Consider the following 20740-nt stretch of genomic DNA (forward strand, 5'->3'; position numbering starts at 1 on the left):
TTTTTGCTAGTGGAGGGCCTGGCCTTCAATTTGTAAAAAAAAAAGTCTGTGAAGTGTAATAAAGCAAAGTGCAATAAAACGAGGTATACCTGCACAGGGGGAAATGCCTGGACGGCTGCAAACTGGACACTGACAAAGAAGATTCTACCCCCAGTTCTAACATTTGGTGAATTGGGGGGGCAGGTTTACTTGTTCCCTGAGCAGAACGTTCATGTTTTATAGTTTTCTTATATCTCCCGCAGGGCTTTGCACACAGTTATTCAGTACCTTTTTTTTTTTTTTTAAATGTTTTTATTGATTTTACGGAGAGGAAGGGAGAGTGATTGAGAGATAGAAACATCAATGAGAGAGAAACATTGACTGGCTACCTCCTGCACATCTCTCATTGGGGATCGAGTCCACAACCCAGGCATGTGCCCTGACGGAATGGAAGCAGTGACCTCCTGTTCATGGGTTGATGCTCAAACACTTAGCCACACCAGCCGGGCTATTCAGTACATTTTTGTTGATGAATAATCTAGTCTGGCAAGGTCATGGTAAACAAAACACTATGTAGCAGAAAAGCATAGGTAGATTTGGGATTTACATCTGGTACAGCCATTTGCATGACCTTGGGTAAGTTACAGAACCTCTTTGAGCCAAAAATAGTTTCTTCATATGTGAAACTGAACCTTTGCAACTTACTTTTCAGAACTGTGGTTAAATGAGGTAGTGTACAGAGCAAGGGTTGAATGAGTTCATGCATATAGTGCCTGGCACACAGTAGGTGCTTAATTAATGGTTCAGTTGTTATGTGTTTTGGCTTTTAAAAAAGCAGCAATGACAGTCTTACTCTTAGCAAATCATACTCTCACAGAAGCTCCTGTCACAAATGACATGAGCTTGGAGGAGAGTTCCAAGGGTAAAGAAGCTGCCTTTACTGGTGAAATAGGCAGAAAATGATTCCTTAGCTACACCCCACTAAGGTCACTCTGACTAGATCATCACAAACTAGTAGGGGCAGAATACCAATGAAGTAAAACAGGAAAGATACAGTACATGAGAAAAATAAGATTTGATAAAAATTTACAATGCTGTTCTTTTGAACTATTTTGTCAACAGTATCACCTTTGTACTGTTCTTTTCTAACAACAGTTTCCACCTAGACTGTGAAAACACATCAACTATTGTATCTGAGTTAAATACATCAGAGTAAAAAAGGCTTATAAACTGGTAATTTAAAATTATTTCAAAGAACATTTTTAAAAGGATAATCTTCTATTTTAAAAAGAAGAAAGAATGTATTATAAACAGTTTAGCATCATCTATATACAGGCTGGCTTGTTCTCAATCATAAGAGGCCATCACCTTTTATCATTCCCCTCTTTCCCTTCCTTTCAGTACTATTAGGAAACTATTCACAAGTGCACCCTTGGACAATGCTGAGCAGTAATTATGACTTGCTGACAAAGAGATATGAACAATTACTGAGCCCATTTGAAACCCTACACTAATAAAGTCATTAGATGCTGCCCTTGCCATGATCCTTCTAAAAGCTTCTGAAGTTACAAGAACACACGGCATTGTTTGCAGGGACAATTGCTGCTGGCAGAACGCAAACCTTGAGTTAAACCATGCTGCAAATTGATCTTGACATTCTGTTAAGACTGCCACTAAAAATCAAAAGCGGAGGAGAAAAGGAGAAAATGAGCGGGTGGGATGTAATCACGGAACAGGAGGGGTTCCTCCTCACCGTCTCTCCCTCCTCACAAAACCAACCAGGGAGAAAACGACAAACTCTCCCGGTGTTTTGGAACCTTTATTTTAAAGCAGTAATTAAGCCCTTGACCTGGGATGTTTAGGATAGCAATACATTTCCTTTTAAAGTCTTGGAAAGAAAACGTAGCAAACCGGGAATAAAGAAGTTTGGGGGAAATCATGGAAGTCTGGCACTAAAGGCTCTCTGGAAGTCTTAGTTCCCTGACCACAACATGTCCATCTGTTTCTCAGCGACTTCTGCAGAATCCATATCTGCTCTAAGCTAGCAGTTATAAATTAACACTCCTTGAGTCTCCCATACAGACCCCACACCTGGGCTATATTTGCTGGATCAAATGGGAGTAGGGTTAGAGTAACATGGTCAGCTAGGCTTCAGCCAGGCATGAACCACTGACTAGTTTGGAATTAAGGGTAAGCCACTGTGAATATGGCTAATTACCGAGATGGAAAGTGCAGGAGAAGACAGCTACTAATAATACGAACTTTAAGTCAATTAACTCTTGCCAGAGATTAAGTAGTGCAGAAAACTACATTGAATATTAAGGCTAACAAGTACCTGTCAGCACAGCAGTGGCAGTTTACAGTTACCTGAAATACTGCACCCAAGGGTATTAAGTTCAAAAGCTAATATTGACAGGCAATAGAATTCTGTCTGTGAACACTGGTACTGTGAATGCAAAATTTAATACAATGCTACGTACATGTTACAAGCAAACTGTGCAACTCAGGCACTGTCAGCAATTCCTCGGGAACAGTTTGCAGCTACTCTGAACGCTGCTTAGAAATGGTGTGCAAATGCCTGGTTTAACACTTTGTAGCACGTGCGCTGATGTGTGAGGCATTTTCACCTCAGGAACTTCTTCGCATATCGGCAACTCATTCTTCAGAACTCACAGCTGGCTGGTTACCCAGTTGGCATTATCCTCGTCAATTCAACGTTTAAGTCTTTTAGAATTAGATAATCTAAACAAGTACCTATACTGGACGGACTAATGGAGACATCTGCCCTGTAGGCTCTCCTTGTCAGAACAAGAGATACCTGCTAACTCACTTATTACTGGTGGTTACTCTGCAATAATGTTATGTGACTTTCTTTGACAAAGCAACTTCAGCCTAGAACCTACAGCTTAACACTGAGGGCACTCATGTGCCAATGTTCCCATGTACCCAGCAAACGTCTAGTAGAGGAAAGCAAATTAATGCTTTTTACTGTGTTATTGTTTTATATAGTGCTATCTGTATTTCATTCCGACGGTGCCCAAAGGGAACTGGCTGGCTGCTGGGCATATGTCACCATATAGCTGGTGTAGCATTCTGGTCCCATGGACATTTTATTTAATCAATGCCACGACCACTGCAGAAGGCTCAGGGTACCATCCCAGAATGATGCAATCTGAGAGGCCAGTTGCATCAGGGGTATGGTAGGGACTTGGTGAGTCTGGGGAAGAAACTCTGGAACCACTGGATGAATTCATCTAGGGTGGATTTCAAGTCTCTTTCCAGATGGCCTACGGGTACCCAGAACACATGAGCACAAGCCAAAATATCCTTGGGTACTACAGGGCCAGCAGAAGATATGGTGCCCAGTGTGGATATTTTTAGTTCAATCTGAAAAGAGAATGAGTTTGTGCTTTATTAGTCCTATTAATGACTCTGGGGGAAGATCACACAATTAGAGGGACACAGCAGCATTTCCACTGCTCTTTCCACTACCCAAGTTGGTCTGTCTTATTTGTTTTTATTTTTTAATATATCTTTATTGATTTCAGAGAGGAAGGGAGAGGGAGAGAGAGAGCTGAAACATCAATGATAAGAAAGTCGTCATTGATCGGCTGCAAGCATGCAACCCGGGCATGTGCCCTGACCGGGAACTGAACGGCGATCTCCTGGATCCTAGGTCGACACTCAACCACTGAGACACGCCTGGCTGGGCTGTCTTATTTTTCAATAAGCCTATTAGAGATTATTTGTGTTTGTGCTTTTTATCACTATAACACTTATTTTTATTTATTTTTAAAAATTTATCTTTATTGTTGAAAGTATTACAGATGCTCCCCTTCCCCCCCATTGATTCCCTCCACCCTGCATCCACCCTACCCCCAGGCCTTCCCCATATCATTGCCTGTGTCCATGGGTTATGCATTTATGCATATAAGTATAATATTTACTTTTAAAAAGGCACTGTGCAACACACTGAGATTACAGACATGGCTCCCTTGGGGAGCTGACAATTGAGACATAGAGAAAAACCATACAATGTAATGAGTGCCACTGATACAGTTAGTATAGGGATATATGGAAGCATTATGAAATGTGCATTTTACCCAGAATGAGGCCAGAGAAGGATGGAGAGAGGCAAGGCTTCCCAGAGTGATATCTGCCTTGAATTTTAAGAAATTATTCTTTCATAGCCCAAGAATTCATTCACTATGAATATATTGTGCTAAAAGTACTTTTATTGTATTAATTAAATCCGTGATGGTTTTCCACATATTATAATTCAAAAGAGTATCTGATCTCTGCTCCATACTTGTCTGCAAGCATATGCCAAAACTGGGATGAATCATTAACAGAACAACTTCTTGAGATCTGTCCATCCCAGGTGGTTGACCCTAATCCTCAGTCTGGTTCAGACATACAGGAATATATTAGCTGGCCAGATCCTTTTATTTTTTCCTCTCTTCCACAGTTATGTAAACTACTGACCCTCCATTTTAGATACCTAATGTAGATAAGGTTTAAAATGCCCATATCCTTTTGTAAAAATAACAAATATCTGCAACCCAATAAACTGGGAATACTGCTAATATAAAAACCTCTGATTAGGAGTAAAAGTCTAATTTCATCTTTGTGTGTGTGCTCTCTCCAGTCCTTCCCGGGCCCCTCAGGTAGAGTAACTCACTATGAAGCTCATTTATACTCTCAAAGCACCTTGTACATACTTCATATTACGTATTAGTGCTATGTCTGTCCTGCCTACTAGACCACAAGTGTCTGAGTATTAGCACTGCATCTTTTTCAACTTTTAATCCTCACTGCAGAGCACAATCCCTGGTTCATAGTAAACATTCACTAGATGTTTATTCAATAAATAAATAAAAAAGAAATATACCTTTCTTAAAATATATTTTAGCCACTTCCAGAAGTGATTTGTAGGATCTCCTTATTTACTATTATCTATCTGTTTTTAGCTCTTTCGTGCCTTTCATTTACAGTTGTATCTCACTGCTTCCATCTGTATCATTGTTTAAATGGATATTTAGAAAATTATACCTGCTAGCACCTCTCAAGACTAGCAAGGACTTTCTGCTTACTGCTTTAAGAAACAATGGCCCTGCCTAGCCGGGCGTGGCTCAGCAGTTGAGCATCGACCTAGGATCTAGGAGATCACAGTTCGATTCCCAGTCAGGGCACATGCCCAGGTTACAGACTTGATCCCCAGTCGGGGGCGTGCAGGAGGCAGCTGGCCAATGACGACTCTCCCATCATTGATGTTTCTATCTCTCTCTCTCCCTCTCCCTTCCTCTCTCTGAAATCAATAAAGATATATTTTAAAAAAAGAAAAAGAAACAATGGCCCTGAAATCTAACTAGACATGGCAGCCAAGAGACTTGTTTATTTTCCCAAGAAAGAAACCTCCATTTCGATATACAATACCGAAAGTACAAGCAACATTCTCAGGTGGAACTGGATACAATACATTTATTTGCCAAACACTTATTTTCTTTCTCCTAAAATTTTGTACAGTTCCTTGTTTAATGAGACAAATAAAATGAATAAACCCTCTAGATCATAATTTAGTGAGCATGTGCACTGTAAGAATCATTACATAATCATTACAGCTAAAGTCTGATGTCTCATTCATATTTGGAATATTCCAAGATCAATCTAGAAATTATTGTAATCCACTTTATACAGATATAGGTTGGTTAATTTAAGTATTCAACTTAGAAAGTTATTAGAATCATTTTGGAGGTGGGAAGTCCAAAATTATCAACATCACAGGGGTTGTGACATCCTATAGAAGTGTTTCTTTTTTACTAGAGTTTATTAGTGCAATGAAGAAATTTAACATAATAGCAGTTGACATTCTAGTAACCCTACCAAAGCATTCACTTAGTTCAATATCCTTCACTTATATTCTACACATGTGAGAGATTCACAGCAAATTGTGGAGAACTAATGCTTCTGTAGGCTTAATCAGAGTATTTCTTAAACAAAAATAAATTTGCTTGGCAAGTCCTTACCCATCTTGGGCATCAATTTCCCCCGGCTATTATATCAGGGGTAGTCCCAGAAAACCACTAAGGAAGCATCCAGACTAAGTATCTTACAGGCTCAGGATTCTCTAAATTTGTATGATTAGCCTCAACTAGAATAGTCAGATATGGGACCAGATAAGCAATCCACCATAAATTCATTTCCAAACTTTTACATTTGTCATAAAAACCCCCGAATAAAACACCAACAACAACCCACAGATAAAAGGAAAACCACAGCAACAATCTTATCTGTGATGCCTAAAAATCTCTTCTCGATTTCCAAATATAAATCTGTGCTATTTTAACTTTCTGGTAATAGACAAATGATGGCATAATGACTTTTGATATGTAGCCCACTGATGAATAAATATTAGTGCAGCAGTCTTCCATTGAATTAAAAGTTTGAGGTTTTGTTAGTGGTAATAGCATTAAGTGGATGGTGCAATCAATTTTCCTGACAAACACCTTTGGATAAATGTGGTGATAAAATCCAAGAGACCACAGAGATAGAACTCAATTAGATAATTTTATTTAAATGAATCTATGATAGGTAGTAAGAAATCTTGACTAAAGTTAACCTTTTTGGGGGCTACTACATCAGCCTAATTAATTAATTCCCTTACAGTTTCACATGTCAAAAGGAAATCCACTTTTATTCTCTTTTAGGAATATACCATGGCAATGAATTTTCATTTTACATTTGTAAGATGTGTATTTTCCCATTTGCCTTAACAGTAATAATGAGGAGCTGCACACAAAAAGTAGCTACATAGTTTTGTTACTTTGTAGAGAGAAATATAATAACTTACCTTTAAATAGTTTTAAATTTGTAACATAGAATTTGATTTTAAATAAGGATGCCAAGTATTTTAAATTCCAGAAATTGTTACATTCTTTCTGTTATTAAATTGAATTCCTAGATATTTCTATGTTCAGTCTTTAATATCACTTCTTTTTATTTTCATGACAGAAACTTAGTAAGGGATGCCACATTTTAAAAAACGTAAATTGAAATATCCTATCATACTTCATAGTCAGTCCTGCAATTCATTGAGAAATAGCTCTAAAGCCTTAAACAAGGCCTTTATTTTGTGTTTTAAAAAAGTGTCATAAGGAGTTAATAGGACACAGCTGTACTGGCTCTTTCTAATAAGCAGCTTCTGTCGCTTTGGTCACCACAGGTGTCTCTGTAACCTGCAAACTCTTATTACTAGTGTATCAAAGTTGTGCTACTTAACAGACTTCTTTAGTAAAACATAACAAAGCAATTACATGGCTGTTGATTGCCAGTCATAAAAAAACCCCTCAAACACTGTTTTTCAAAAGAAACTACACTGAAATTTTTTGTCATTGTAAAATAAAAGGCACTAAGGAATTAAATGGAGGATAGAACAAAATAACAGCAGGTAGCCCGCTGAACTTAGCCACTACAGATGGTTTAGAAAGAGTGTTTCCTTCTCCATCAAGTTGTGGATAAAAGGAAAGGAGGAGATTCCTTACTGCCAGTGAATGGCAAAAGATTTAGCCAAGTCTCCAGTCTATGTATTTTGCCTCATGAAAGACCTTCGATGCTGCATTTTTATCTGTTTTTGGCACTGCTTTTCATCACCTTTAACTGAGTGTGCATAATAGCCTGATTTAATTTAAACAAATACAGGTGCTAGAGGTTCTTTATTTATGTATAACAGGAGACATTTCCAAGGCAGAACGAAGTCATCCTATGAAATTTCCTAACCATTTGCTTAAAGAAATGAAGTATTAGATGAAGGAATTGCTTCAACATTCTTTTGCTTCCCATTTAAGGGAAGAATCATCTTTCTTTTCAGATTCAGCTTACATAAAACAAAGTCTGAGTGATGAGCAAAAATTCAGTGAGCCACAAAATAATAAAAAGACAAGTAAGATGATTTAATTTCTAATTGTTCTATAATCGCTTAAATTAGGTAACTACAATAGACTTGCCTTAAAATGAATTAATTTAATCTCCTTGTTCATAAACCAACAGCCTGTGATTATGATTGTGTTAACACACCCAAAGTAGCATCACGGGATGTTATGGCCACGTGTGTAATTAACACGAAATATATTTCAGATGGGAAAGGCAAATAGGCAAAATATGAAGAATTATTCATCACTTACAGATATTATGATTAACGAACTAAATAAATTCACCCTGACAGCTAGAAAAGGGATTTTTTTTCCTACTGAGAATATGGATTTGTGCAAAAGAATGTGTGCAATAAAGCGATTACATCAATTAGCATATGCTAGAGTTAAGCTATTACCAACTCTACTGGACTGGTCCAGAATGTCCTGCCTTCTTCACTGGAATTATTAAAAAATAGACTTACTACTAGGATTATATGTTAGTTGCCTTGCCTTTTCTAAACATTATTTAAAAACATAGATTTTTCTCTAAATGTTCAATAATATATTACAACATCAGAACACACACTAAACAGAAATGTTCTATATCTCTTACTGCAAAAAGGTGAGAACAATGTGTTTTGGTTTTCTAGTTATTCCTGCATTTAAGAAATCTTTGCAAGTTAAGGAATTCATAATTGTGACTAATAAATAGCATATCTTAGCTACAACAAATAGCTTATATCTAATTAAATATAATGGTAGAGAATTTAATGCTGGGGATTAAAATGTTTATGAACCAAATACAATGACGACTTTTTAAAAAAACGGAAGTCCAATTGTAACTTGTGAATGACAATATTACCTTGCTCTATTGGCGTCCTTTGTCAGATCCCAAGCCCAGGTTATAAAATTTTGACTCAGATAAGAGACAATAGATTCAGCACAAAGCATTTGTGAGCAGAACACGTTGGTTAATACACTTTCATCATGGTGGAGGTAGATAGCAAGAAGCTTTCTCTGAAAAGAGAAGAAAAAAACTGACGAGTTAAAATATGCACTAACATAGGATTTCTTGAATTTTAAAAGAGCATAATCAGTCAATATAAGCAGCAAAGACAAAAATTAAATGCTACTCCCTGAAAGAGTACCCAACACTTGCAGTTCCTAAAGCATTTACTAATATGAATGAATTTGCTTCCTTACACCCTAAAGAGGCTGGATGATTATATTCTATTTTACACACTGTTATCACAGACTCCTGTTAACATGTGCAAGCCTATCTCAAGCAGGAATTACAAAAGAATTGCATTTTCTTTAAATAAAACGTGTTTACCATTCTTTATTTAATACACACTTTATATGTAAGGGAAAAATTAACTTTGAAGTATTCAACTAGACAAAGAAACACACTGATTAAGAGTGAATGCCAAACTCTCAGATATTTTTAACCTAACCACTGAAGTCTCTTCTACTTGAAAGGAAAAGGTCTAAAAGGAAGTTTTGTTTTAGTTCTATAGGTAATTTTAAAGCCCTTAATGTGTTCCCATATTAAAGCCCTTATTTAACTTAAAGCTCCTATTTAAGAGCATGTGACGTTTAATTGCCATTTGAAAGGATAAAAAATGTTCACTTCACATGAATTCTTTCTAGTTTATATTTCAGAAAATATGCAATGTAATTTCTTATATGGGAAATTATTCTTTCTCTTTTGCCTGATAAAACTTGCTTTCATGAAATGACATTTGGTCTCTTAAAAGTGTCCCATTATACCTGGACATTCAATAAAATAAATGAAACTAAAAACTAAAATTGAGCAACATAAATCACAAGATATCAGCTTTAACAACAATAATGGTGATGAGCCTAAATTATTGTTAACTCACATCTTGGTGCTACCTTGTAGAAGAGCTGAGTTTAAGAATAGTCAGTTATTAGGAAATGGAAAGATAAAATTTTACAGTAAAGAGGATGTATAAATCAATCTGAAATTCTGGCAAAGAAAAATTTCAAGGAAGCTCAGGGTCTTTCCCTTTATATTAAATAAGGATGTGATGATAATAAAGAAAAACTTGTGTGAGATACTAAACAAAAGGACATTTATAGAAAAATATAAGGCACCTGTTGATGAAAGGTTAATGAAGTCTGAGGAACTTATCCGATAGAATTATCCTGATAAATAAGCCAAATTGTAACAATATAAAAGAAGTCATTATTTTGTTCAAAGTTAAACTTTGTACTAGATGAAGGTAGATTAAGACTCCAAAAGCAGCCCGGCCGGGCGTGGCTCAGCGGTTGAGCATCAGCCTAGGATCCAGGCGATCGGGGTTCAATTCCCAGTCAGGGCACATGCCCGGGTTGCGGCCTCGACCCCCATGCAGGAAGCAGCCGATTAATGACTCATCATTGATGTTTCTATCTCCCTCTCCTTCCTCTCTCTGAAATCAATAAGGATATATTAAAAAAAAAAAAGATTCCAAAAGCGTCTACTATGAAGAGGAGGCAGTCAGATACACACTCACTATCTATTTTAGCCCCCAGAATACACCTGTAAAATAGTATTTTAAACTTTATTAGTATATGAGAAAATTTAGGCTTAGAAAACTGACTTGTCCTAAATTCTATAACTAGCAGTACATCTGAGATTAGAACCCAGATTGACTGACTTTAAGCCTAACGTCCTTTCTTTGATAGTAGCAGGGAAATTGCCAGCACTATAGGCAAGGCTTAAAGTGCTTATGTAATATGAAGATGCCAGACTGGCCACTGCTCATACAGCAGTGCTTCTGGAGCTGGACAGACAGCATGTGATGGGAATAAGAACAGGATTCCTAAGTACAAATACCTCAGCTACTCCAACAGCAGCTGCTTCCATGTTTCAAGTCATTTATTCACTCATTCAACAAGCAACTGTTGAAATACTCTGTGTCATGCCCAGGAGGAAGCAGTGGGGATAAAATAAATCGTGAATAAGAAAGACTCAGGGTTCTACACCTATGTTGGAGTCTGCAGATAACAGTAGCTGGCTCCTAGGAAGTTTGTAATCAGATACATTGTTGGAGACACTTAATCTGATAAATTCCTACTCATCCTTTAAGTCTCAAAGCGAATTCCTCGGTGAAACCTCCCCTGATTCCCTTAGGCAGAGTTAAGAGCTTCCTTTCCTGGGCCTCTATCTCTTCCCATTAGTATTATAATTGTTTACCAGTATCCCCTCAAGACAAAGTCTCTCAAGTGTAAGGACTGCGTCTCTTTCAGTCTTCTTTGTATCCCTAAGTTAGCATAGGTCTCAGGATGTTTGATGCAAGAAAGTTGAATGCTGATTTCAACCACAGCCCCTCCTGGAAAAAAGACACCAAATGGCGGCAGCAATGCCAAATCACTTTTAGTAAATGAATCTAGAAATCTGCTGCTTTAGGGAAAGGCACTGAACCTGGCAGCACTAACAAACTCAGAGTTCCTCTTCTTAGGAGCTCTCTAGCAGAACAGACAGAGGGATGTCAACCTCTAATTCTGCTTGATCGTATCTCAGCAACTACATTTAATGAGACACTGGGAACAAGAGAGCAGTCCACTTTTAAATCAGCATATTTCTAACCAAACAATGGCAATGGTTAAATCATTAAAATGCCTATTTCTCTCAAGAACACTGCAATGGAACATTTAGACTTTGGGAAAGAGATTAGCGATTTACATAGCTATCTCGCTGATTTAATTTAAATGCTCTTCCAAACCAAACACACATGTGCCAAAGAGCCTACCAAGAAACCCAACATGCAGAGTTCCCTATAAGTGCAGCCGACAGTGTTGACTGAAACTAAACTTGGAAATCCAGGGCACTAATGCACAATATCAGGCAATAAAACAGCATCTCTTTGGCAATATTTAATTTACAAAAGAAGAAAGAGGCAGGCGAAGATCAGGCACTGCCTGTTTTGGAGGATCAACCACTCTGCATTTCAAAGCATTGGTCCCTGCAATATCCAGGTTACTGTGCTAGAATCTCGACTATTATATCGCACTTGTGAGAGGGAGGGCAAAGATGTGTTTACTCAGTGATTAGGCCCTTAGAATAAGCCTCTAGCTCCTAGAGAGACAGCTCACCACTTATTCATTTGGGCCAATTCACAAAGCCTAGGAAGATTAAACATCCATGCTGAGAAGACAAGCGAATGCAGACGGTGAAAAAGAAATAAAAATTCTTTAAAAACTCTGAGATGACTTCATTATTTTTCCACAAGGAAACTTTAGGAAAGTGTTTAGTTAGAGAAAAACCCACATTGACCTCTCTCTAAACCCTTAATCTTTCCTTTGTGGTGGCATTGCTTTGTGGTAAGCTACTGGCTCCCCTTGCCCCTCTTTTCACTGGAAGCTGAGAGAGAAAAGGTTCTGGAGAAACAGTTTTCGTTCCAGGGACACAAACCCCTGACACTGTTAAACATGAGATGCCAGGAAAACACACTTAAAAAAAAAATCTCATTTTAAGCTCTAAACTGTGAGAAAGGAGGTGATAAAAAGAGTATCAGAAGAGGATCTTCAGGCTGGGGTGCTCCCATAAAAGCTTTCAAAAAGGGAGATGGCCTAATCTTAAAATAATCTTTTCTCTCTAACGTAATAAGCTTTCAACAAAAAGTTTTCTTTTGTTATTATGACAGTAATAATAAGAAAAATATAAAGACTCTTAATAATATGTAAATACTGCTAAATTTGGGCTACAAAAAACTCATTAAATTATAAGCATGGCTAAATGAACCCAACTCAGATTTCTGATTATTTTATTGAGCTGAATTAAACACAGGCCGAAACAGTGAAAACTGAATTCAGCATGTCAGGAAAATGCTTCTGTGAAGAAAGGGCATCTAGTACACAGAGAAAGCATAAAAAGTGTTCTGTTTTCTATTACTATAACCATTTTCCCTTTGGTCCATTAATATTTTAGTTCAATAACATTTGCAGAGTGCCTATGTGTTAGGCACTGAGCATATAAAGATGAATAAAACAAAGTTCCCTTGCCCTCAAAGAGTTGGAGGGAGGATGGTATATGGGGAAGCAAAGGTTTCATCACAGTTCCATATGATAAGTGGTAACACTGGAGAATTTAAAAAACTATATTTTATTTGTACTTTCTAATTTGGCAGACAGGGTGTAAGTCTGATACATGACAAAGGCAAGCTGCCCAGCAACACACTCTCCTCAGACTCCCTCTTTATGATCGAGGTTTTGGTAACACAGTGTAAAGGAAAGTCTCCTAATTTTAAAGCAACAGAAAGCTCTGTGCTAACCCAGTTTTGCCACTTACCAGCTGTGAGAATTTGGGACAAGATGGGTGTAGTAAGGATTGTGGATGCAGTAGGTAAAGTAGCTATTTAAAATGCTCGACCCATAGTAGGTGCTGAATAAAATGCAGCTTGTTAGGATGAAGATTCCAGAACCACCCATGCAAAATAAAGGATTTGAAAGCAATTCCAAGAGAAATGATAGCCATAAAAATGTATTCAAGATTATGCAGCTCCTTCATTTCTCCTACTGGCAACAGTGTTTGGGATGCTTAACTGTGTCCCTGCCATTAGGACCTCACTAATCTTCACATTCAAATCCAGGAACTAAGGTACTAAACTGATGCTTGGGAAATACCAAGCTGATGACAAACAGTACGACTCACTAAATACAGTAGCTATTGTATTTAGACACAGCATCACAGAAACATAGAACATTAGAGCTGGAAAAAATGAGCCAGGCACAGAGCAGATGCTCAGAAAATATTTACTGATGAACTGAAAAGAAAGTTGTCTAGTTTCTTTTGAGCACCAGAACATTCATAATCTGAATGGTCAATGATTTTAAAGTTGATATGAAAAATAATTTCCAGAAATGATAGGTCAGTTTTTTCCAGTATAATAATTCAAATAAATTTAAAATAAAATTATTTCCTGTGTGTAAATTGGGACCTGACTTTACTTCTCTTCCAGTTTCCCTCCTTTTCTATCATCATCACCATAATACTCCAACTCATCATCCCTATTACTTGCTTTCCCTAGATTTATTAATTATTAACATTCTGCCATATTTGCTCTCATTCTTTTTATGCTTCTCCCTGAAACATTTAAAATTGCATATATCATGAACATTATGACACTTCCACCCTAAATACTCTAAGTTCGGTCTCCTAAGACACAAGGACATTCCCTTATATAATCATAATATCTTTATCACACGTAAGACATTTAATATTGTTACAATAATATCATCTAATCTAGAGTCCATATTCAAATTTCTCCAAGTACCTCAACATGCCCTCTGTAGCTGTTTTACTTATTGTTTTAAATCTAGGCTCTAATGAGGACCGCTCCACTATACTGCCTATTCCATAATCCTGCTCCTGAACTTGGATGTTCACAGGCGCAGCCCAGCATGCAGTGGTGACTCAAGTAAATAGAGGCAGAGCAACATGAAGCCACACTGTTTGGGTTTAAATCCCTGCTTTGCCACCTTCCAGCTGTGTGACTTTGGGAAAGATACTTCACTATTCTGTGCCTTGGGTGCCACATAGCTCTGGAGGTGAGAAGTTCAACACTTTGTTTAGATGGGAGTGGTGATATGAGGGCTACAACAGAGGAGGTCCCAGGGTCCAGGCATGAACATCAGACTGGCTGCCTCTTTATGAAGGTGATACTTGAGCTGAATTTTATTTTATTTTATTTATTTATTTATTTACTTACTTACTTACTTACTTACTTACTTATTTAAATATATCTTTATTGATTTCAGAGAGAGGAAAGGAGAGGGAGAGAGAGAGAGAAACATCAATGATGAGAGAGTCATTGATCGGCTGCAGCCCGCAACCCGGGCATGTGCCCTGACCGGGAATTGAACCCCAATCGCCTGGATCCTAGGTCGACGCTCAACCACTGAGCCACGCCCGGCCGGGCTTGAGCTGAATTTTAAAAGCAGGTTAAGAAATGACTTCTCTGTGACTTGCCCTGAATTTTTAAATTCAGGTTATCGTGAGAAAAAGAAAGAGCAAAAAAGAGAAAAAACAAAGAGAAAAGTTTGGGAAAAGCCCAGTGATGTCAATGGCCTGATCTGTTCAAAATCTTCAAATTTAGTAATTTTTGAAGAGAGAAGAACCAGAGTGGAGAATGATCTGTGGAAAGAATGACACTTTGCCTTTTTTGGCTCCCAAAGCTGAGTTTGGGGATCAACCGGCAGCAACGAAGTAGAAAGGTTCCAAAAGGAAAGAGCCAGCTACTGAGGATGAGCAGATGCCAAGATGGTGTCTTTTTCCTCTCACTTCCTGAAGCAGATGCTACGGTAGCACTTTGAACTCCTGAGGATACAGACATATTTGAGTCTCACATAGGAAGAATTCTCATATAGAAATCATAGGTTAGGAAAAACAAAAAAGCCTAAAGTAAAATCAAACTCTCTTCATGAAATAAGCTGACAAATGTTCACTAGGTATAAAGCTTTATCAGTTTTCATTGTTTAGGCTGTAATAATCAGGTCATGAAATATCTTTGAGGAAGGAGAACATGTGACTAAGTTAGAAGCTCAAGTGATTGGCTACTATGGCAAACTGTAGAGAGGCAGCCAGGCTCTTTGGGGAGGTTGGGAGAGGCAGTGTGGAGGCAAGAAAGGGGGAAGTTTCAGGCCAGACCAAAGACCTCATCTCATTGGTTTTCCAGGTGAACACTTAGGAGCAGTAACAACAGCTGGAAAAGCAGTCACATAAGAGAGCAGGCAGGATCTTTCTGATCCTCTACTCTTCTCTTCTGATAGGAATAACTACCCCTAGTTAATCACAGGCCTGCAAAACGGGCAGAACACCATCAGTGTGAATGTGAGGTACCCACTTGGAAAGGCAGATATCAACAAACACACCCCTCTCCACTCATTTTGAGATCGCTGAAGAAGAGAAAAAGAACCCATAGCCTACCCATCTCATCTGTTTCCATATTCAAGGGGGTCAGAGAACCACAGCAATAAAGAACTGAAGATAAACTAACAGTAATTTTTCATTAAAATGTATTGATAATAATGCATTCTTCCTGAAAAATCATAGGAATTTCAGTGATTTGTGGGTGTATATGTTCAGCAACTTTCTAATACTGTCAAGTATTGTCTGGCAGATTTCAAAGCAGAATGTTGTAAATTATAACAAGCTAAACTGAGTATAAACATCTAGGACTGTAGTAACTCTTAACCACTCATTTAATAGGAGTGGCAGAAACTGTTAGTACTCCCTAAGTATTTTCCATTTCTTCCTTAAAGAGAAAAATCTTTTATTTTTTAAGTTAGATTCATGGCTGACTGAAATAAAGAATACATTTCTCAGTCTCTCTTTTAAACAAGGGTGGTATGTAACTAAGTTCTGGCCAATATAAGCAGATGTGCTGGTCTGAGCTGTAGGAGTCATACTGAATCGTGATATAACCTGAATTGTACCATACAGTGGAGCAACATAATAGAAGGAACCTGAGTTTCTGACTTTGATATGCCATACTAGCCCTGGACAGACTACCTGTGGACTTCCTGAAGTAAAAAGATAAATTAACTTTTATTTTGTTTATGCCATTAATTTTTATTTTTCTCTTACAAGCAACCAAACTCAACTCTATAGGTTAACTACAAGAAATCCTTAATTGTACATAAAAATAATAGTCATTAACCCATAAGATCTGAATATATACATTTATATATTTGTTCTTGGCCCATCAGAAAGACTCATAGCCTCCAATGGGCCCTGACTTATACTTAAGGGATTATAGCTGCCACTGGCCTTTCACAAATGACCTGATTCGTCATTTAGAAAGCTCCACTTTGTAATCTGTTAGTGAGAAGAGAGGAGGGGACCCTATCCTAAGAAGGCCAAGTAGAAACCATGATTGGATGAAGGCAAAAGAAGACATGGAGGTTGCTGCTTGGCGTGCATCTAGTTTGGTGTTCATGCAAAGATCAGGGACAGCCTTCACTGCTAACATGTGGTCCAGTCCATTTAATATACATATCCAGAGAGGAGGGTCTACTGGAATTTTTATTTATTTATTTATTTTTATTTATTTTATTATTTTTTTAAAAATATCTTTATTGATTTCAGAGAGAGGAAGGGAGAGGGAGAGAGAGAGATAGAAACATCAATGATGAGAAAGAGTCACTGATCAGCTTCCTCCTGCACACCTCCAACTGGGGATTGAGCCTGCAACCCGGGCATGTGCCCTGACCGGGAACTGAACCAAGAGCTCCTGAATCCTAGGTCGATGCTCAACCGCTGAGCCACGCCAGCCAGGCCCTAATGGTATTTTTAATAGTGTGATAGTACAGTGTACATCTACCTGAAATGCCATGTCGTTATGCAGCACAGGACTGTAGTACAGCTCTGACAGTGTCACTCTCTTCTTTGAGAACTTTCAAAAGCTAACCACTGCCTAACAACAACAAAAGTCTTTACTTGGTATTAAGGAACTTCCACGATGAAACCCCACTGTATTTCTCTATTTTAGCCATATCACCTACTGCTCCCTTCCTTGTACCACATATACCAATGAAACAGGCCTATTTATCTTCTCAACACGTGCATCTGAAAAACTTGATTACTGTTAAGGTAAAGATTCATTATTCCAAGATGGGTTAATTGCCAAGATATTTTTATCCCCATTTGAGAGAAAATAAAATGAAGGCTTATATAGCTAGTTTCAGGACCTAGTTTCATATCTAAATCTGCCTAATTTATTCAATGTCCATCTGTGCCTTAAAGATGTTTCACATACATTTCAAGATATTTTGCCTTGGCCATGTGGCTCTGTTGGTTGGAGCATCGCCCCGTACACCAAGAGGTCACAGGCACATACCTAGGTTGCGGGTTTGATCCTGTCAAGGTGCATATGGGAAGCAACTGATCAATGTTTCTATCTCAAATTGATGTTTCTCTTTCTTTCTCCCTTCCTCTCTCTCTAAAAATCAATAAAAACATATACTTGGGTGAGGATTTTTTTTAAAAAGATATTTTACATATATTAATTTTTGTTAAACTCTGTGAGGTATATATTACAATACAAATTTTTAAATATAGAAATTGATCCTCAGAGAAGTTGAGTAATCTCATTAATAGCACACACCTAGTAATTGGGGAGCCTGTTTTCAAATATAATTAGTATTCTTTCTACCATATCTCTTATTTTTAAGTGAAAATATTAAGATTAGACATGGAATAGATTTCTTGAAATTTCCAAGTGAAATAGCTGGAGATCCAATTTAGCTCTTTATCCTTTTAAAATAGGTAATATGAATAACAAATATTTTCTAGGGCTAGAAAGGGCCCTTTGGGAGAAATGATACAAATATGGATAAAGTCCATTAATAGAAATCAGCCTTGCTTTTGATATTTTAATAAATTTTACCTATATTGCTTTTCAAATATAGATAAATGGTTCTCAAGAAGATGGCAAAAGTGATAAAATGAGGACATTTTACATAGCAGCATATCTTAAAACTAATTTCATAAAATTTTAACTAATTTAAAAAATAATTTTAATATGGACACTAAGATTTTTACAATTTAAACTAGGTAAATCTGAGAACTCAGGTGGAGAATTAGAGGCAAATTCTAAATATGGTGCTAACAATGTACCATTTAGTGTTCACATCTAATTATAGAATAATGGATTTGATTCAGTTGCATTTATGTAAAACATCAACTTTTTTATTTATATACATGCTTGCAAGTTTCTTTTTAAAAAATCCACATTTCAAAGTAAAAATATTTAAGAGCGGTTATTTTCAGATTTGGGATTATGTGGTAACTCATTTTCTACTTTAAATACATCTATATTATTATTTTACAACAAACATTTCATTTGCACAATAAAACTATATTTTTAAAAATATTAGCATCTAAGTCTTATTTCACAGATGTGTAGAATTCTGTCCTAGCTGTCATATAAAATTACTCAAACACATTGTCTGCCTTTAAGGAATTTAAATTGAAAAGAAAACAAAAGACAAGATGAACAGACTGGGCATTTTTTCCAAAGCACAAATAAGTTTGTTTGCCTAGTTTTTCTGGATAGAGTGCTGGAAACTCACCAACTACAGCTGTGGCTTCAGATGAGTGACCAACTTATTTTTCTTAAAAAATATTGATCAGTGATGGTATTTAGATTTAACATGAGGAAAAAGAAATAGCACTATTTTAAAATGGGCTGATTTTTTAAAAAAAGGTAATAAAACTTGATAGCAGGTGCTGTTAAAGAAAAACACTAATTTTAGTGCTATAAATGCTCATATGGGTTCTCCAAATTCCTTTCTGGAACTGTTCTTAGGGCTAGTTCATGAATTACATGAGAAAATCAGTTTTGTTATTTTAAAAAAAATTTCTCAAATTTGTCCAAAACTGCTTCACAGCACCATAGCCACAGTGCTGGTGCATTTATGGGTGGCATCCCATTTACACCTTGTCACACCATATAGATATTATCATCATCTTTTTTTTTTTTTCCCAGATTAGAAACCGGCTCATTACTTGTTTGGGGCCACACAGTTACCAAGTGGGAAATCACAAATTGAGCACTGGTTTTCTTAATTTATGTGTAATATTTGGAATTGGCAATGGTCTGAAGTCAAGATCTAAGGAGATATAACAGGATTACTGATATCAAAGCCCAGTCTCCCAAGGGGATGCTGGAAAAGGAACAAACTTTCACAGGGGAGATAAACGCTGGCACTGGGATTTATATTGCTGTTGATTTTTAGTTACTACAAATGTCTAATCATTCTCTAGGGTTCTTTTTGTTGTGAAGAGAATTCCGCGGTGGCAGAAATGAGAGGTGGAAAGGCTTTAAGGAGAAAATGAACCTTCTTTTAAGAAACTCCTAAGGACTCATGATGTCGCCAGTGGTAACTCTTCTGCAACCTTAATTAAGGAAGCTAACCATTGTTCACTTATCTAAAGATAAAATATAAGCTTCACTCAACAAATATCTTTAAAATGCTAGGTAATGCTGGGAATCACAACCCCCGTCATGCCTTGGCCCTTGCTGATCTTCCCAGCCTCATGCAACCCACCTCTCTGTCTTGCATTTTTTGGTCTCCATCTTAATTTTTTAATTTGTATTTCCCTCATTTTAATCTCCTTAGACCTTTTTATTCCTGGTAACAATTCTGTAATTTGCCTAAGTATTAGTCATCTTATAAGATTCAGGTCAGAGGTACCTTGAGAAATCTCCCTGAACTTCAAAGGTAGTTGAACTATGCCATGTTATACTATATAGATCTGTTTCTATTGTCTTATCTTCTCTACTAGACTGTGAGCATCTCAAGGACAGGAAACCTTTGTACCACATTTGGCATATGGTAAATATTCACGGCCATCAACTGAATGAACATCCCTAATAGTTGAGGGAAAGGAAGGGGATAGTAAAACTTATTAACACATTGTCAAAAGTCAAACTTTGTCGTAATAAACTTAAACACAAGGACTTAGAATATCTGTTTAACAGAAGTTGGAACTCTGCTTTGGATAGTATTGTAAATTTCTTATGAAAAACACAGAAAGAACTATGAGCACTCTCTCACCAAGAAGTGCTCTCAAATAAAATCAGTTTGAAGCAGTTTTCATTAAGATGGATTGAATGTGGCATTGTGAGAAACACTTTATCAAATGTAGTGTTTTACTAAGTGATTAGCTATATACGAGCTGATGAAGCTCCCCAAATCCTTTGTAATCCCACCACTCCAATAAACATTTAATGAGTATATAAGTTCAAAAAGCCTAGCAGAGGATTTAAACCTTCAATCTTGTTTTTATTTACTCTTGGAACTCAATTTCTCACTTCAGGTGAAGAATGCTGGTGCTTGAA

General features: G+C 37.1%; 1 protein-coding gene across 1 annotated transcript in view; it reads right to left on the minus strand.

The window, feature by feature from the left end:
* FAF1 (Fas associated factor 1) overlaps nt 1-20740 on the minus strand; it is a 276569-nt gene that overhangs the window by 67844 nt on the left and 187985 nt on the right. The window contains exon 13 of the mRNA XM_016214169.2: nt 8752-8906. Within this exon, the coding sequence (XP_016069655.1) occupies nt 8752-8906 (155 nt within the window). The remainder of the gene's footprint in view (nt 1-8751; nt 8907-20740) is intronic.

Source organism: Miniopterus natalensis, chromosome 9, assembly GCF_054644295.1.
Source record: "Miniopterus natalensis isolate mMinNat1 chromosome 9, mMinNat1.hap1, whole genome shotgun sequence".
NCBI classification, from domain to species: Eukaryota; Metazoa; Chordata; class Mammalia; order Chiroptera; family Miniopteridae; genus Miniopterus; species Miniopterus natalensis.